This window comes from Papaver somniferum, chromosome 10, assembly GCF_003573695.1.
Source record: "Papaver somniferum cultivar HN1 chromosome 10, ASM357369v1, whole genome shotgun sequence".
NCBI classification, from domain to species: Eukaryota; Viridiplantae; Streptophyta; class Magnoliopsida; order Ranunculales; family Papaveraceae; genus Papaver; species Papaver somniferum.
This window is the reverse complement of record NC_039367.1, coordinates 75,041,854-75,057,468: the sequence shown is the minus strand read 5'-3', so window position 1 is coordinate 75,057,468 and position 15,615 is coordinate 75,041,854. Positions and strand designations below refer to the sequence as shown.

The 15,615-nt window shown below is 32.9% G+C and overlaps 1 protein-coding gene across 1 annotated transcript; it reads left to right on the top strand.

Annotated features, from left to right (window-relative positions):
• Window positions 1-11,446: 11,446 nt before the first annotated feature.
• LOC113319285 (transcription repressor OFP12-like) lies at window positions 11,447-12,545 on the top strand. Its single transcript, XM_026567558.1, has one exon. The coding sequence runs from the start codon at window positions 11,515-11,517 to the stop codon at window positions 12,220-12,222; it is 708 nt and encodes a 235-aa protein (XP_026423343.1). The 5' UTR covers window positions 11,447-11,514; the 3' UTR covers window positions 12,223-12,545.
• The last annotated feature ends 3,070 nt before the right edge of the window (window positions 12,546-15,615 follow it).

Below are 15,615 nucleotides of genomic sequence, written 5' to 3'. Positions count from 1 at the left end.
GTACCTAAATTGCTGATTCATTGGTCCAACTCCACCGTTGATGATGCTTCTTGGGAAGACCTCTCTCACATTAAAGCTCAATTTCCGATTTTTATCCTTGAAGGGGGGAGTAATGCCATGTATCCATTCCATGAGCCACACCGAGCCATGGTTAACTGAGTGGCCACAAGGGTAGACTCGGCACTAGAAGATGTTTAACAGTAGGGTTACGTCTTGTCCTCGAGTTCCGTGTCATTTATTGATGTATCTAAGACCGTTAGTGTCTGAAAACCCGATTGGGTATTTATTGAACCAATCTGTAATCGAGATATTCAATGAATGAAATAGTTTTTGCTTTCTTCTTGAAAGTTAGGCTATGTATTATAGAGAGAAAGCAGCTTGCTGTTGAATTGTTTTTTCATTCCTCGTAGTTGTATCAATATACAACTAAAAGGATGATAATGACACAACTACAAGCATGATAATGACATAACTGCTGAATTGTTCCTATTACTTTTTTGCTTGCGTCATATTTAATATGGATGATAATGACACAACTATTGATTCAAAAGTTAACCTCGTGGTGTCATATTTTTCATGTCACGTCCAAAATCAATTGACAATGCCAATTAGGGTGGCCATTCCTTATTATGTATCGTGTTTTTATAGAAACTTCAATAATATGAGACTAGCTAGCCACATCGGTGGTAATTTCAAAAGTCCACAATTCTCTAAAAATTTATAGTCACCCAAGTAATAAGAAAACGACCCGTTAATCAAAATTAAAAGATTACATATGAGATGCAAAAAATAAACAAAAATGATTCCACTTTTTCCACCAGTGTGAAAATGTCATTTCTTCGAGAATACGATTTAAATATACCCAACCGAGACTATCAAATGTTTTTTCACATCAAGTCTAATAAGGAGGCTAGGCTAGAATTTTTTTTCTCTCATTCTTAATATATCAACAATCTAATATGCAATGTTAACACCATCATATATTTGTATACTTTCAACCGGCTGAGAGATAGTATATGTATTTCTCAATCGCATATTTTTATTAATTTAATAACAAAAGGATACAAAGATATTAATTGCCAAAAAGAAAAATACCAAAACTAACCAACTAATTGGGATCTATTTCAAATCAATTCCAAAATTTTCACCTACAGAATCTGAAGTAAGCTACTTCTAGCATTTCTATGTGTTTTAAGAATTAAATCCTTTCTTCATGAATTACTCATTCAACAACTCTTAATTCTGCAATCCTCTTGCCAATGAATCTGCAGAGAAGTTTGTCTCACGGAAATGATGCTCAAACTTGATAATTTCCAACTTTTGAATTACATTCAACTATCTTGTTTTAATATACCAAGGAACCATGCCTCTACGGAAATCATTAATCAATGACTTGGAATATGACCTTATTGTTACTTTGCTTATATCCAGAACATTTACCCATTCCAATGCGTATATATCGCAAAAACATTAGCAATGTAGTTAGAAGCAATGCTTATTCCACCAGACAATGTACTAACTACTTGACAGAGATAATACTTTTCATCACTAATTTCAGCTTATTTTCTAAAGCCTTCGAGGCTATCTTGTAAACACTTAATAATAAGGCAATTTGTGTGTAGTCTGTCACACTTTCAGATTGATCCATCTTTGGAATTAATTAATTTTAGAAAACTGATAATGGAGAATTCATTGATCTGAAATTCCAATATATATAAAAAAAAAACTCTTTCGAAATAACGAACATCAAATTTAGAAAATACCAGCATCTGTCAATGACAAGTAGGTACATATCTGGTTTAGTGGTTTTGTATTTCCTAAGAATTTTTAACAACATTCTAAATTTCATCTTCTGGAAAAGTCTCTTCCAACTTGGCACTTTGTTCTAAAGTGATCTTGTCGAACCAGTTAGCATTCATCAAGGTTGAAAGTCAAAATCCTCAATATGTAAATTTTTGTAAATTCCTAGTTTTAACCTTTTCTTTCTTGGTAATCAAATTTTTGCATCATATTTTGAGTAAAAAAGTTTATTGGTGTTTTTCCTAGAGCAAGCATAATTTTAGAAGATGTGTGTATTTTTTCTCTAATTTTATAGGGTTTCGTTGTGCTTTCGGTCTCAATTAAGATCTTTCATTGGTGATGATATTTTCATACTTGCAAAGACGCTTTTAGACAATATTAGGTTTGATATGCCCATGGACACAAGTATTGTTTTCATTAACAAAGCTATTTTCTCACAAGTTCTCAATGGCGTTGAATATATCATCCTCCCGCTTTCCTGGAGCAGTTTATAAGAATCTTTCAATTCGTACGCAACCTATCTATTTATGATTACGGGAGCTGCACGTTATATGTCGGGATTCTTGTAGTAGGAAGGTGCTAAGTCTTAGATCCAAATATTGCGTCATTCAAGAAATTCCAATATAACATAATATGGATTTTATACCAACCACATATATCGATAATTTTTCTTTGTAAAGAAATTCACAACCACCATCATTAGTTATACGGAACAGATCCCTTAACTTAAATTTCTAACGTCTGATATAAGTGGATGAATGTTTGGTAATAACTCTCTTGTTTTTTAAAATTTTATCTTGATTTTTACCGTCCATACAATTGTAGTAAAAATATAAGTCAAGTGATCTTAGTTACATATGTATATATCGTAAATGAATATTCGACAATCATATTAGCTTAATACTATCCCACACAATTCTCTAGTGTATGCACACTTTGAATACGCATGTCACTGGCGCTAGTGCTCCTTATGGGTATTATAATCTCATTGTATTCAAGTGAAAAGATATTAAATTAGAGAATGAGAATCGTTCTTTGATAAACTTTACCATGAGTACTTTATGTAGCCTCTTCTAGAACATTATGTGTTGCTAGATGTGATTGGATTTTCCTCTTCGAGGGACAAAAGAAAAATAAAATAGTTAAGGAACACTTGACTCCGTTATGTTAGGTTTTTTAAAATGTGGATACCCTTTGAATAATTTAACTATTTGAACAAAATGTTATGTGGTTTGCGAATTTGGTAAAATAACAAAATCCAAATTAGTTGATGATATCAGTTTTACAATAAGTTTCTTGAAAAGTCCTTAAGAAACTAAAATCCTCCCTTTAGCAGCATAAATATTTTTTTTTTACTTTGTTATGTAACGTAAGAATTATGATGTATGAAACTTGTCTATAATATAAAAATAGATAATTTTTGCTGATGTTTGTTAGTCTTTTTTTTTTCCCGTAATAGTCGTATAGTTGAATTAACATCCATAAAGACGTCAAAAGTTGTACTCCTTTTTTTCGTTTCAGATTTTTGTCCCACGTGGTTCTCGTGACAAGGCTTTAAAAAGACAACATATGGATTACGTTGAATCATCATTCAAATAAGGCTTACCAAAATACTTTTTGTTATCGGAAGTTCTTGCATTTCGATCTTTTCATATACACTACCATACTACAACCAAGATATTCATATTCGACTAAGTCTTTCATCTCTCCAATCAAATTTCCAAGCCTTCACAGAGGTTGTGATATTTAGGATCATAAGTCCAACGAAAAAACACCATTCGAGAAAGCTGAAAAGAAGAGGATAACTAGTGCACCACCAACTTTTTTCGGGAACCTATATGGACAATCCTTGTACAAATTTATATGTGCGGTTACGAAATGGTATATAAAATTATTTTAACAAGTTAAACCTAGTATATAACTGAACTGTGCATGGACCGAATTCCAACAAGAACAAGTCTTTCAATCTATATTGCAAGACAAAAATTCAATAAGAACAAATCTTTTAGGTTCTTTACAGTTGATATAATATTATCTAGGTTTAAATAGGTACAACCTATGATATTTCAATTATACAGATAAAACAATATAATGCGGAAAAGAAATAACACAGACACCAGAAATTTTTGTTAACGAGGAAACTAAAATCTTGTAAAAAAAACTCGGTACCTAGTCCAGATTGAACACACACTGATTTAAGATATTACAAAAACTACCTACTTGTTGGGGTTTTGTTCCGTATCCAAAACTATATGGTTGAAAACAGACTTTTGATAACAGTTTTGAAGCAGAAACAATGATCTATTGGTGTCAAAACCAGGCTAAAAGCCTATTTCGGGAATAGATTTTATACAATTTACTTGGATTAGGAAACTTGTTTGATGGTTTGGAGGAGTATTTTCCAAGTTTAGGGTTTCCTAATTAAGGTATGAGACTATATTCTTAGAAATTCTCTAAGATTTGGGGAGCAAGGATGTAACCACTATATAAGAGGGCATATATGGTGAGGAGAAATCACTCTCTTGTATAATCCTCTTGTCAATCCTCTTGACAAGATGTGAGGGTCACAACCATTGTGTCCTACAATGGTTGGTGATGGGGCAAAATCTATGTGAGAATAATGACTTGTAGAAAGAGCGGGTATGGGAGAAATCTAGGATTTCTAGAGTTCATATATACAACAAGGCGAATATATGTATCTCAAGGAACTGATGTTGTTCTTTGTATTCTTGTATAAAGTCGAAGCAACCATGGTGATGGAGATTTATGGAAGAAGAACGAGAATAAAGGAAGGGGGTTATATAACTAATTGATTATATAATGTATGTCGATGTAATAACTTGTTATGATAATGACAGATTCTCGGAGTGGTTTTGGCCATGGATGTAGCCTACAAAGGGTAGGTGAACCACATAATCTTTATGTCGTGTGTGATTGTCATATTGATTATATATTCGTGCTAGTATTATCAATCATGTTAATCTAAAGATGTAAGAGTAAAGGATTCAAGTTAAGTTATCTAAAATAGGATATTTCATGGAATTGACTTCTATGGAAACATGCCAGTTCGAGCTGAACTTAACATTAGTTTCCTAACACTACTTCCAAATTTCTAATTAGATGTAATACCTGCTTCAATTATATACGCTCACCCATAAAAATCCTACCAGAATACCGATTCTATTTAGAAACTGCTCTTGTAAATCATCAAGCAGAACAATAATTCTCTTTAGAATATGCTCTTGAAAATCCCTAACAGTTCATTAATTCCCTTTAGAAGATGCTCCACAATAATTAGGGTTTAACGTTCCGTAATTTAAATGATTCTTCCTCACAAGATCACCTAGAAATAATCTAGATATATCTTGATCTATCAAATCTAGTTTTAATGAATAACACCTAGATACAGGTTCCATAACTATTGAAGAATGTATCTTGCATGTACTTTAAAATCCCTAAGTAAAGTCTCCATAATCTCACTCTTGTTCGTGAAGAACAAAGATGTGGAAAACAATTTTATACAACTCACACACAATTTTCAAGGGACGGTTTATGTAGTTACATAAATCCCCTATTTATAATGAATGATCAAGGCTAGGTTATTGCTTAAGAACAATGTCACCCTGTCTAGGAAAGGAAATACCAAGTATTTGACGAAAATAAGCCTTTAGTCACATATCTACGGTTTCAGTTTGCGAACGGTTGCTAAAAGTTCGTGTATAATTTGAAAAAGCGGGGGTCTAACAACCACACCCAATATTTCGCTTATCAATTTGTATGGACACACTCCAATATACTTTCTATAGAATCAACTAGACAGTCAGACTCAATCTAGATAAAAAGTATATCAAAGAGTTTATATCTCAATCTCTCGATTTGATATATGCTCAAGCAAATAGAAATCTGCGAGTCTTTATCAAATACTAGAGAGATAACTTGGATGGTACCAAAGACCAATATCCAAGTGTCAATCAATTTAAATCAACAACCAAAAGGTCAGATATTCTAATTGATTGAACAATGCACAACCTGTGATATTTCAATTATATAACAAAATATAATGCGGAAAAGAAATAACACAGACACCAGATTTTCGTTAACGAGGAAACCGCAAATGCAGAAAAACCCCGGGACCTAGTCCAGATTAAACACACATTGTATTAAGCCGCTACAGACACTAGCCTACTACAAACTAACTTCGGTTTGGACTTTAGTTGAACCCCAATCAATCTCACACTGATCCAAGGTACAGTTATGCTCATACGTTTCTGATCCCAGCAGGATACTACGTACTTGATTCCCTTAGCTGATCTCACCCACAACTAAGAGTTGCTACGACCCAAAGTCGAAGACTTTAATAAACAAATTTGTATCATACAGAAAAGTCTACGGTAATAGATAAATCCGTCCCCCACGAATATACCAACGAGATTTGTTCAGTCTTTTGATAAATCAAGGTGAGCATGAACCAATTGATAACCTGGACTTATATTCCCGAAGAACAACCTAGTATTATCGATCACCTCACAATAGTCTTAATCGACGCAGCGAAAAAAGATATTGTGTAATCACAAACGATAAAACGAAGATGTTTGTGACTACTTTTCTATCTTGCCTATCGGAGATATAAATCTCAAGCCAATTGTTATGATTGTACTCAAAACGATATAATCAGCAAGATCAAATCACAAAACTACGAGAAAGTACTATCGGTCTGGCTTCATAATCCCAATGAAGTCTTTAAGTCGTTAACCTGGTTTTAGAGAAGAAACCAAAGGTTAAAGGAGAATCGACTCTAGCTTATGCAACTAGTATCACACGTAAGGTGTGGGGATTAGGTTTCCCATTTGCTAGAGTTCTTCCTTATATAGTCTTTCAAATCAGGGTTTGTAATCAATGTTAGCTTAGTAGCAAAGCATTCAATATTCACCGTTAGATGAAAACTTGATTAGATTCAAGCTAATATTTCTCAACCGTTAGATCGAAAACTTAGCTTGTTATACACAAATGAAATGCACGTATCTAGGCTTGTGTAACCGCACCCAAACATGCACATTTGTTGGTTCAACAATAGTTAACCAAATGGTTAGCCATATGAGCAATTCCATATCAACCATATTCTTCTTCACCGTAACCAATTCAAATGACTCAAATGAACTAGTTAGAGAGTTGTTCAATTGCTTAGGTCTTATGTAACTACACAAGACACAATCGAAGCAAAAACGGTTTGATTCACTCGAATCAGTTCATGAACTTTAATGCCACGGTTTGCAAAATCATTCCTTAGTTTATATAAATATTAGTTCAAGAACAACCTTCTTTAGATATAACCAACTTAAGTTCGCGGACTTAAGTTCCCGGAAGGAGTTCACAAACTCCAATAGATTTTCTCGGGTCGAGAACTTCCGCCAGTTCGCGGATTGGGTTCGCGGACTGAGTTTACGCCACTATTCCGGTTCTCTTGACCAACAAAGTTCGCAAACTTCGGTTCAAGGAATAAGGACTTATACATATATGTGTTTCCATAACAATGCTTATATCCACCAATGGTTATGTAATCCAAACTCTCATTTCAATCATTGAAACACTCTCAGAGGACGTTATATAGTTGTTATTCAGAAACCATTTTTCGTCAGAGCAATTTTCAAAGTGATTGAAACATAACATGACTTTCGTCACTAGGTAAAGATGAATTTGGCTAAAGCGAAAGCTTACCAACACATATTTCGAGAAATAGATAGGCGAGATAAACTCGGCTCGAAATACCAAACGTGTATAATCAAAGTCTATATAGCAAAACGACTTTTATCTCATGAGATAAATAGATAAGTTCAAGTCTCCACATACCTTTTAGTCGATGAAGATCCACCAGTTCCTTGAGTAGTCCTTCGTCTTGTATGATGATTGCCATGGAGTTCTTGATCTCAACTATACTTTATATCCTAGTCCGAGATCTTAGCTATAGTAGACTAGAAATCAAGACTTATAGTTTTGATCACTAACATTGACAAACATGCTTGAGATAGCAACGCATGCGAGTTCGACCGAGCAATGATCTAACATATTTTCCTATTCAGGAAATCAATCTTTAGCCACACATTTTTCATCTTTAGTAAGTCACTCATAGCTTCTTCGTTATAACTCGGAATTGAGTGATTCTTGGCCCGTTGATATCGTATCTTCATTCACTATAACTTGAAGAACTTTACAAGGTTAAAGGTCATTCTCATTAAAGTCAAAACTCCTCGAGTATATTTACCGTCATATAAATTGTTCCAAAGAGCGCACATTATGTTTAAATATATAGAGAGGTAGAATAAACAAGAGAATCAAGTGTTTGTTACTAACCTTTAATGAAGGTCTCCAAGATGTGTTTGTGTAGTTTTCAAGGATAGCTTTGATTCTGTACTCTACAACTTAAACTTAATCTAATCTGAAACTGACTTTCGTAGACAAAATCAAGAATGTGTTTTGGCATCTAAATTTGACAATTAACTTGACATACCAACGAAATTGGTTTCAACCAAAAATCCCATATTTTCCGGGTTCTCGAATAATCGTAGAACAAGTGCGAGCTCGATTCATTATATTCCTCACAAAAACGGCATACGCTAGAGACATTCATTCCTCTTCTTAAAAGTATATTCGTCGTCATTATCCGATCATGAGAAAGAAGCCAACGAAACAAATTGATTTTACAAGGATACTCTAACTCCAACAATATCGGTTGGAAAAACTGGCTCACCTTAATCACATTCATCTCTAATCTATCCTTAAGCGTATATTCATCGTGATCACTTCCTACCCAAATTCAACTATCCATAACACGTCCTTGTATAAAGACTGAGGAAAGAATGTTTGATATTTAACTTGAAATATTTCGCGAGTATCTTTGTATAGACATAAGCACTCACCTTATAGCACCTTCACTAAATTCATACATAGTAGCCACTACCAACTCTTTGTTTTTTGAGGCTTCATATGTCAAAGGAAACAAATCACATAAACATAATTTATGGATCATGGGCAAGAAAAATAAAAAGATAATTTATGGGTAAACTAGTTGAAACGCATTTAATGGGAATTAACTTATTTGTTTTTCCTTTCCACGGAACAAGCCTCTTTGCACAAGATTCAAAAAGAAGAAGAAGAATCTGATTTTTGCATACCTCCCGCTTCTCCCAACGGAAGACCAAGTTTATATTATAAACACCGAAAAACTACTCTCTCCGTCCCTCAATAGATGACCTATTCATTTTTTAAAATTTTGGATCACTAATAAGTGACCTATATATCATTAAACAAGGATATGTTTCTAAAACTACCGTTTTAATTTATTATTATCAATATAAGAAATATATATAATTTAATAACCATATTTATATTCGTTATGTAGGTGATTTAAAATGCTTTTCAATGGTATAAGATTTACGAATATCTGTGGTATAGTTTGAGAGATAAATCATTTTTAAATTTTACTAATTATTATCCATAAGGGTATAATTATACAAAATACTTAGAATACTCATTTCTCCTCCTTGCCTTAAAAATCGTGCAAACTTGAACTAGGTCACCTATTGTGGAACAGAGGGAGTATCATTTTTGCTCAAACTATTATTGCTGTGTTTTTTACTATCTAAAAAATTTATGCAGATGAATGTTGAGTGTAAGATATAACTTTACCTTGGAAAAATCATGTAGAAACTACCATATAGTCCTAGAATAATTTATAGTCCTAGAATAATATGATGAGTGAGTTTGGTCCTGTTGACCGGGTCAACTGTCTGGTTGGTCCTCTTAGTATATATATTATTGTTTGGTCATAAATATTGTTGTTTGGTCCTAGGATGGACGATACCCACGCGGAATCTATTTTTTTAATTACTAAAATACCTTTTTAGGACCATATATATACTAAATTAGTAGAGAAAAATCATTTTCAGATTTACTTTCTCTTTCCTCTTTGTTTTTTCAAATCTACTTTCTCTGTTTTTTCTTCTTCTACTGCTACATTTACGAGATTTTCTTTTTTAGGGTTTTGATATACTGATATTGATAACGAGGATGAAGATTTGAAGATTACGAAGATGAAGATTTACGAAGATGGAGATTTGTTTTTTAGGTTTTTTTTCTTTTTCTTCTGTTGTTGCTGCGTTTTTCTCTGTTGTTGTCAAAGAAGATGAAGATTGATAACGAATATTTATTTAAAGAGAAGAGGATTACAAAGATTTTAGGATTGATTTTGAAGATTCGAAGATTGATTTGAAGATTACGAAGATTTGATTTGTTGTCAAGGAAGCTGAAGATTGATTTTTTTCAGATTTGATTTTAGTTTTGGTTTTGATTAAGTGTTCAGTTTTTTGTTATGTATTCATTTTTAAGAATGAACTTTGTTCTAGTTTTGATTTAGTTTGTTTTGATTAGGAGTTCATTTGAAATAATGAACTTTTTTTTTTCATAATAATGAACTTTGATTAGGTGTTCACTTGAAATAATGAACTCTGTTCTAGTTTTGGTTTGATTAGGTGTTCATTTGAAAGAACGAACTCTGTTTTTTGTTCATAATAACGAAGTTTTGTTATGTGTTCATTTCAAAGAACAAACTCTATTTTCTAGTTTTGGTTTGATTAGGTGTTCATTTGAAAGAATGAAGTTTGTGTGTTTGTTCATAATAATGACTTTGATTAGGTGTTCATTTGAACTCTGTTTTTTTATTCATAATAATGAAGTATTGTTCTGTGTTCATTTTAAAGAATGAACTCTGTTCCAGTTTTGGCTTGAGTAGGTGTTCATTTGAAAGAATGCACTTCTTTACGAAATAAGTAGGAAGTTCAGAGTTCATCGGAGAGCACGAACTCAAATAATTATGGGAATAGAAGAGTTGCGGAAATTAATGCTGAAACAATACGAAAGGATATTTTGGTCTATTTGATATTTTCAAATAATTATGGACCAAACAGAAAACGCTTTTTGCTGCTGGACCAAACAGTTGTGGGCCCGGCTATAAATGGACCAAAACGTAATTTCCCCAAAAATCGTATGGCCGTCCTTTGGTACCGGTGGTGGATAGATTTAACGGCTCCAAAGTGAAAATTTTCCTTGTGTAAACTTCACATCACTTTTTCTCCCAGGCCCTTTTGAATCTCTACTATTTTCGATTAACTAAAGTTTCGGCCGTTGCAAACATTTCTAATAGAAAATAACAAAAACCAGCACAAAGTCTTTCTGTTATGTACATCTTTTTCCATACTGGCTATGTACATATATACATATCGAAGGGAGCTCATCCAGCAACCTTTGAGCACCAAAAAGCTCATGTGTAATAGTTTGCATAACTTGCACACATCGAATCTTTTACTAAATCAATACTTCATATGAATCTACTCAACAGTTCCTGGTTTCCCATTTAGAAAGTAGATGAGAGTGCTGTTAATGCTCTTCTCTTGAAACTATCTAAATCAAATTCCTAATTTATAACCTCTAATCTTGTAATTTTTCATTTGCTTCTAAAATCTAGAAAATCCTCTTTCTTTCCTCCATTGTTTTTTTCCCTTTTACATAGCTATGTCTATATCACATTCAATGCAACAACTCACAACGGTCCCTCACTCAAAGACCCACACATAAATAACTTCTTACCTTCCCATCTCTCTTTCTCCCCTAGATAGACTCTTATACTGTCCCATTGCAGATATCCAAAGCTGAAGAGAGAAAATGCCCAGAACTCTCTCCAAAACCATTCACCATTACTTCTCAAAGCTCAAAAGACAAACTACTTCAGAAGATCATCATCAAAACCCTACCAAAGCAACAGCAACAACAACAACACCTAACCAAACCCAAGATGAGCAAATCTTGATTAAAAAAAACAGTTATCCCAATAAACCTTCGTTCTATGATATTCTATCCGCACCAAAATCCCTCACTCCCACACCCACAACATCAACTCATGATTTCTCTTCTTCAGATCATTCTGACACCGAAACAAGTGCAGCAGCGCCAGATTTCGCAACAGTTTTTAACTCTCGACGTTTCTTCTTTAGTTCACCGGGCCAATCTAACTCTATTATAGACTCTGGTAGATTCTCTTCCAATGAGTCTGTTAAGTGTAGTCAACCAGAATCCGGCTCATTAATAATCAGCAGAGGTATTCCAATTCAAACATACTCTCCAGATCCTTACATGGATTTCAGAAGATCCATGCAAGAAATGGTTGAAGCTACAGAGTTTTCAGATGTTAGAGCTGATTGGAATTACTTGCATGAGTTACTGCTATGTTATCTTGCTTTGAATCCAAAGCATACTCATAAGTTCATTATGGATGCTTTTGCAGATCTTCTTGTTTGTCTTATGACATCATCAACTGCTCCTTCTACTCCGACCAGTAACATAAGATTTCACGGTGTTCGTCGTTTATTATAAATGTCAATCAGTAGCAGAGAGTTTTACTGGACTTGTCTGTTATGTTCTTACAGTTATAATTTTTGTATGTAGCAGCACTTGAAAACAAAAGAAGTAAAAAGTTGATTAAATGTGTATCATAGTAACTTTATTAAGTCATTTGATACTAATTATTAATTAGTACTACTAAACTCTCTTTTTCTTTTATCTTTATTGATAATTGTTTTTCTTTTGAGTATTATTCAGTTGGTTGGGGCAGATGGGTGCCATTTCTTAGATTTGTAGGTTCTGTTTGTCTTTTATGTATTGAGAAGATATTGCAGACTTTATTCTACCCGACTGTTTATGTTTCTTCCTCACTTTGTTTTTGTTTCTAACCTTTTCGTTTGATTAATCGGTAGAGCTAGCTAGCTGCCAAACAATCCATAATCAGTTAGGCAGAAGATATAATCATATACTAAAACATCAAAGTTAACAATATCAACTACCTCAATTGATTTTTGTTGGCATTTATATTTTTAGTTGTCCATTGAATATTTAGGGAGTGTAATTAAAGAGAGGCTCAACCAAAAAAAGCAAAATCAACCTAATTATTTTGAGCACGTATATGGTTAGGATTGCTTTCGATAATTATATATCCTTTTGTACACATTTGCCATGCAATGGACATGTAGCAGACATGAACGTGGAAAGAAGTTAAACCTACATATCTACCTTCACAATCAACCCGTGAAGAAAATATAGGAAATGAATCCTTGGTAGCTGTAGGGTTGAAGTCTGTAGTAGACCATGATGTTCACTCGAGTCTAAGGCTTGTTTTAATAATGTTTTTATTTTTCCAAAAGTACTTTCAAAACTTATATATGTTAATAATTTTTGAAATTGGTGTTTGGTAAAAAAAAATCAAAATGCTTTTTACTCAAAGCACTTCCCAAATTCCTCAATTTTTAAAAGCCGTGAGGAGTAGCTTTTAAAAGCTACAAAAGCATAAGCTTTGGTCCCACCAAAATTTAATGTTTAATTTATCCTTTTTGTCTCTATTTTATTTTGTAAATGACAAATATTACCCTTAAATATATATACAATCAATTTTTATTTCTTATATTTTATTCTTTAAATATTATTATATTTTATTTTCAAACTATTTTATGATACTATTTCATTTAGTTTGTCACAAATAAAAATAAAAACAAATATTAAAAGGAATTTGTGCGCAACTTGTTGCTAGGCTACCAACTAACTCCATGTAAAACTAATATAAAATTATTTTTATTTAATTTTAGCTTGATTTTTATTATAAAATAAAAATAAAAAATATTATATAATAAAATATTTGTTTAATAACACAGTTGATAATAATATTAAATAATGAACCCACACTTGGGGGATACCACCAGAAATTGGGGGATACTCAAAAAAACAAAAATAAAACATTATGAAGTAATTTAGAAAACCCTTTATCCAAAAAATAGGTAATGACTAAACCACCCTTGAGCATCCCCATTAAGATTAAACTTTAGATGTTGATTTTATCTTTTTAGTTAATAATAAAATAGAGAGAGAAGAAGATGAAAAAAAATTGAAGATCGAGTTTAACCCCGTAAGTCTAGCTGTAGCCAACCCATGTACATTGCCTATAATACAAAACTATGCATGCACTTAGGATTCACCAAACATCAAACTGATGCGTGAGTATCACTAATTCGCTGAATTGTGTGGTGAGGACTTGTAGATACTAGATAGCATTGGACGGAGCAATATATACAAACACTCTTAAATTCTAAGAAAGTATATCATCAAGTCCTTCAAAAAATCCAATACCGGGAATGGGGTCTTCATCTCCATTAGCTTCTTCAAACTAATGCGTGAGTTTAACAGTATTCATTCAATTACCCTCATTTCAAATTCTTTTTCAGTATTGTCAAACAGAATTTTCGGTGTTGGCTTCAAATACCTACCAATACCGACAGTTGCACTCGGTATTGAGTTTAAACCAAAATCAATATCGATAGTTCCAGTCGGTATTGCATTCATACTCTAAGCAATACCGACAGCTAAAATGTTAACTTAATTTTTGATGATCATTTATCTATTCGTACTCAAGCATCGCAGGCAGTTGGTGCTCGAAGCAGATTATTCTTATTTTGGCTTTAATTTTCACTAGGGTCACTAACTACCTAACTCGTGTTCTAGTTGGATCACAAATTTAGGAATTTGCTTGAAACCAATCACGAAAAATTGTTACCTTGATTTCTACCATTTTGCTCTCTACTGGTCTTTTGTTTTACTGTTTGTAAAAAGGACTCATTCTATCACCAAAATGCCAAGAAAAGGAAGCAGAAATAGATTGCAGTTCAGCTTAAGTCATCTCCCAATGATGAAATCGTGAAAACAAGGGGATACTTTTAATAATTTATTTTTAGTTTATATTAAAGTGAAGGACATTGTTGACTTTGCATCACTAGAAAAAGTACCTCCTAACCAAAATCTAGTCCTATATAACCGTGAATATCCCCCAATTTCTGGTGGTATCCCCCAAGTTCTAAATAATTACTTAATTTTAGTTTGAAAATTATTATATATATATATATATATATTAAAAAGTGGTTAAGTAAATTTAATATTATATATGTTTATATTTAATAGTAAAAAATTTAATTATTTTTAAACCCAATAAAATTGAAACCAAATTATTTTTAGATATATGTCTGTTTTTGTCATTTGCTACAACAACAATGGTTGAATATGATATTTTACCAAACACACTTTGATTGCTTTTGTTAATCGGCTTTAACTTTAATTAATATTTTATCAAACGTCTAACTGTTTTTTTCTCACAGCACAGCACAACAACGCACAGCAGAAAAGTGCTTTTGCAAAAGGCACGGCAATACCAAAATTAGGCCTAAAACTAGTTGCATATTTAGGAAAGCCTAAAAGATCAATCAATCTAGAGTTGTGGACCATTTCCTGGCTTCAGATATCAACCCTTTGATGTATACATCACTTTTTTGATTAGCGACACATTATCAAGTGGCTGGAAGTTCATCTCAACCTGATGGCAGTATGGCACTGGGTTACGAACTTACGAATGCTTTATTTACCCCCATCGTTTTGGTTTCGAATTCGAAAGAGCTGGCGCGGTAGCATTTTTCATTGTAATTCATCCAAATTTCAAATTCCCTAAAAATTAGGAAATTTATGGTTGTGGTCTTCCTGCCAACTTGATCGTACGGAGTATATAGCTAATAGGGTTAATTGTTCAGCAGTGAAGTCAATTATTAGCAGGAGGTCCACAATCAAACCACAGTGGTAGTACTTCGCAATAAAACCACTGAATTTAATTAAAAATATATATATATAAAACAGCAGTACACCTACAAGGTTTATAAACAATAACTGTAGATTGAGACT